This window comes from Emiliania huxleyi (assembly GCF_000372725.1).
Source record: "Emiliania huxleyi CCMP1516 unplaced genomic scaffold EMIHUscaffold_664, whole genome shotgun sequence".
Taxonomy (NCBI): Eukaryota; Haptophyta; order Isochrysidales; family Noelaerhabdaceae; genus Emiliania; species Emiliania huxleyi.
In genome coordinates, this window is record NW_005197022.1 from 21,355 (window position 1) to 23,535 (window position 2,181).

At 66.9% G+C, this 2,181-nt stretch overlaps 1 protein-coding gene across 1 annotated transcript; it reads left to right on the plus strand.

Moving 5' to 3' along the window:
• Window positions 1-1,219: 1,219 nt before the first annotated feature.
• On the plus strand, window positions 1,220-1,894 carry EMIHUDRAFT_120581 (hypothetical protein; the record flags this gene model as incomplete). Its single annotated transcript, XM_005762737.1, has 1 exon — window positions 1,220-1,894. A coding segment is annotated over one exon (675 nt), but the record flags the coding sequence as incomplete, so codon positions are not given.
• Between the last annotated feature and the right edge of the window lie 287 nt (window positions 1,895-2,181).

Below are 2,181 nucleotides of genomic sequence, written 5' to 3' on the forward strand. Positions count from 1 at the left end.
GCGGAGATCAGCAGGAGGATGTACGAAGAGATTAGGAGCAGCAGGGACCCGAGGGACCATGTGGAAGACGGCTAGTGCTAGTCCCCCATCGGGAGGACGACCCCGGCTAGTCGCCGACCACACCCACAAAGAACCCTGCACAAAGATCGCAAGGGCGGGGGCCTGTTCCTTTTTACCCATCTCACAGTAGAGAGGTGTCCGTTTTTATTTATTTATTTTAAGGCAGCTAGCTCAGACCTTCAAGAGACAAGGCCGTCGACAGCTTCCGGGAGCTCCACCCTTGGGGTGTTGCCCCCCCCTGTACGATGCCCCTGCTCGCGACACGCCCGCGTCGCACTCCACGCCGCCCGCAGCGCTCCTCCCGCTGCGCCCTCGAGTGAGATGAGCCGCCCGTCAGGGAAGACCACACGAACGTCGCGCTCCTCGCCCATGGCGCCCTCGCTGAAGACCACCGGTCGCCCGGGTGCACCATCCGCACCCGCCGCTCGGCGCCTCTCTCGCCCTCCCAGTAACTACTCATCCCGTCGGCCTGGTCAAGCCGCACCAGCCGCTCCTCGCCCGTGATCCCCGTGTAGTGCATCGTGATGCCGTGCGGGTGGGCGACCCGGACGATGGCACGATGAGCGGCCCGGCCGGGTAGCACGAGATGCCAGCGGCGAGTCTGATCTCGAACACACAGGTCAAGCTGCGCTCGCTGGCCACCGTCCACCGCCCAGGCTGCGAGCGTGGCCGCGCCGGCTGCAGTCGCGCTCCTGCCGGCGGCATAGCGGCGCAGAATCAGCTCCCAATCACCGCTGCTCGAGCTCGCGAGCCGCATGGCGATGCCAAACAGCGGCCCTCCGCACGCTCCTTGCCGTGTCGCCGCGACGCCGTGGCGCGGCATGGCGAGGCAGAGAGCTGCGGCAGCACGCTGGTCGTCGATGGCACGAAAGACTTCGAGCACGAGCTCGTCGGGCATGAGTCGGAAGAGGGAGAAGGCGGGGCCGCCGCGGCGCATGCCCACGGGCTTCAGCAGCGCCAGCAGCGCAGCAGTTCACAGGCTCAGCAGCGCCAGCAGTTCACAGGCTCAGCGGTACGAGGGTGGCGCGGACCTCGTCTAATTCCACAGCGCAGCTCAACAGGTTAGTAATTCTTCTTCCGCTGCTCGCTCGAACGATCCCCAGAGCCCCAGCCAGGCGACCAATAGCGTCGGTAGGGCGCCCGTTGTTGTAGCCCAACGATGGCTTTCGCTGCCGAGCCGGCCATTGCTCGTGTGCTCGCCACTCTCGAGGCGCAGTGCGAGTCACTGCGTGAGCAGGTGGCGCGCCACCCGGACCGCGCGAATCGCAATCTCCTCGAGCGCCTGCGTGAGCTCGAAGCGAGGACGGAGGAGGCGCGGCCCGCGGCAAACGCGGCGAGAGAGATCCAGGGTGCGGGTTTTGTGGTGATGCGGCGCGAAGTGCTCTGCCGCGGCAGCCAGTGGCGTGTGCCGGAGCCCATCATCTCGCCCATCATCGCCCACTCGACGGCGAGTGCCTGCGCCTCGTACGAGTGGGCGCCGTCGCAGGAGCTGCTGGTGTACAGCCCGATCCTTGCCAACGCATGGCCGGCCTCGCTTCGCGAGCCCGCCTCCAGCCTCGAGCCCGCCTCCGCCTACAACAGCAGCTCGGATGAGGACAGTGAGGAGCTCCCAAGAGGCCTGTCGGAGCTCCCGGCGCCGCACCGCAAACCCATGTGGAGCGGAGGGGCTGGACGGCGGGCGCGAGCGAGGCCAGAGTGGAAGCCGTGGGCGGCGGGCTTCCGAGCGCCGCCGCCGGCGCCGCGGGGCGACGGCGGGAGGCGGCTGCTCACGGCGCCGGACAGGCCGGCCGAGGTGCTCGAGGCTGAGAGGCCGGCGCACCTCGCCGGAAGCGAGGTGCGGCTGCTGCAGGCGGCTCCCCGCCTGACTCGGCGCAGCGCAGGGTGAGCCTCCGCTGAGACCGCCCCCTCTTGGTCCGTACGATTTCCGGTGCTGCCGCGAGCCGGCGCCTCGGCGTGTGTGTGTGTGTGTGTGTGTGTGTGTGTGTGTGTGTGCTGTGTGTGTGTGTGTCAACGAAGTCTGTCGGGTAGCAGGTCTCTCGTCGCTTGCGATGATTTTTCCATATTTCAACTTTCAAGAGGTCAGGTCCTTTCAATCAGGTCACCAACAACGAATTTGAGATT